We start from the raw sequence: 1,362 nt of genomic DNA, 5'->3' as shown, positions 1-1,362 counted from the left end.
CGACGACAAGGCATTAGCGACTATAGGCTTGAGTTTAGAAATAGATCAACAGATACACGTAGAGGATTGCAAAAGTGCACACGAAGCATGGCAAACGCTCGAACAAATTCACGAGCCCAAATCAAGAGTAACGATTATGCAATTGAAAAAGGTATTCTATCATCTACAAATGAAAGGCGATGAGCACATGTCTGCGTATATTGCCAGAGCGAAGGTTGCCGCCACCAACCTCAGAGACGCAGACGCTGAAGTAAAAGATGAAGACCTTGCATATGCGATACTAACTGGACTTCCAGACGATTATGAAAACTTAAATGGCTCTAGCGAGTTTGCCGGACGACAGATTTACGTCGGCGGAAATAAAGAGAGTTCTGTTAGCTGAATACGACAGACGTCAATCCAGACTCGACGTTAGAACAGATTCGTCAAAAGAGGCATTGGTGATGAACAAAAGAAACGAAGATAAAAAGACAAAGACAACAGGTAACGAGAAATATAAGTCACTCACTTGTTTTAATTGCAGGAAAGTTGGTCACCTTGCAAGAGATTGCCGATTAAGGAAGGACGGACTTCATAAGAAACCTGACGTTAAACAGGAAAAGAAATACGATGCACTTCTCATGTCCTTGTATAATGTCGACATCAAAGATACATGGATTTTGGATAGTGGAAGCACGCATCACGTGTGTAAGCAACGAGAGTGGTTCACCAATTTTAAAAGGGTAGATTCTGAGATAATTAATACCGCTGCGGATAAACAAAATGGCGCGACGCTACGAGCAAAAGGTGTGCGATATATTTCTAAAAACGACCGTTGCAAATGTAAAAAGAAATATAGTCCTGCGAGATGTTTATTATGTCCCTAATATCAGAAAGAATTTGATGTCGGTCTCACAAATGGAGCGAAAAGGGAAAGAGTTACTAATACGGAACGGTAAAGTAAAAATTAGAAATGTCGCTACCAAACGAGTAGTATGCGAAGCATATAGGCGAAATGATTTATATGTATTAGGTGTCGAGTTGGAGCCTAATGCACCATGAGAGCTCATGAAGGAATCTTGTAAGTTAGAAATTGATCTGGCATCATAGGTTCTGTCACGTCGGTAATAGCACAATTAAGAAATTAGCGGAAGCGAATCGTGTTATCGGATTGGACGACGCGAAGATGGACAGACACACATGTGAAGCATGCTGCATAGGAAGACCGCTTGCGCTACCTTAAAATCAAGACAATCAAGAGAAGTATGTGAACTAATCCTTTCGGATCTGTGTGGTCCTATGACCGTGAAATCAATAGGCGGTAGCAGGTATTTCATAACGTTCACGGATGATTTCTCGCGAAATGTTACGGTCTTGTGTATA

At 41.3% G+C, this 1,362-nt stretch overlaps 1 protein-coding gene across 1 annotated transcript; it reads left to right on the top strand.

Moving 5' to 3' along the window:
- Positions 1-443: 443 nt before the first annotated feature.
- On the top strand, positions 444-1,041 carry LOC108757185. Its single transcript, XM_018501598.1, has 2 exons — positions 444-786; positions 1,013-1,041. The coding sequence occupies exons 1-2, from the start codon at positions 444-446 to the stop codon at positions 1,039-1,041; spliced, it is 372 nt and encodes a 123-aa protein (XP_018357100.1).
- Positions 1,042-1,362: the final 321 nt, after the last annotated feature.

This window comes from Trachymyrmex septentrionalis, unplaced genomic scaffold, assembly GCF_001594115.1.
Source record: "Trachymyrmex septentrionalis isolate Tsep2-gDNA-1 unplaced genomic scaffold, Tsep1.0 scaffold134, whole genome shotgun sequence".
In the NCBI taxonomy this organism is placed as follows: Eukaryota; Metazoa; Arthropoda; class Insecta; order Hymenoptera; family Formicidae; genus Trachymyrmex; species Trachymyrmex septentrionalis.
This window is presented reverse-complemented; position numbering and strand designations above follow the sequence as displayed.

Coding starts and splice junctions, on each gene's coding strand:
- LOC108757185 (XM_018501598.1), top strand. CDS start 444: ATGAACAAAAGAAACGAAGATAAAAAGACAAAGACAACAGGTAACGAG. Junction 787..1,012: donor CGCGACGCTACGAGCAAAAG/GTGTGCGATATA, acceptor TATATGTATTAG/GTGTCGAGTTGGAGCCTAAT.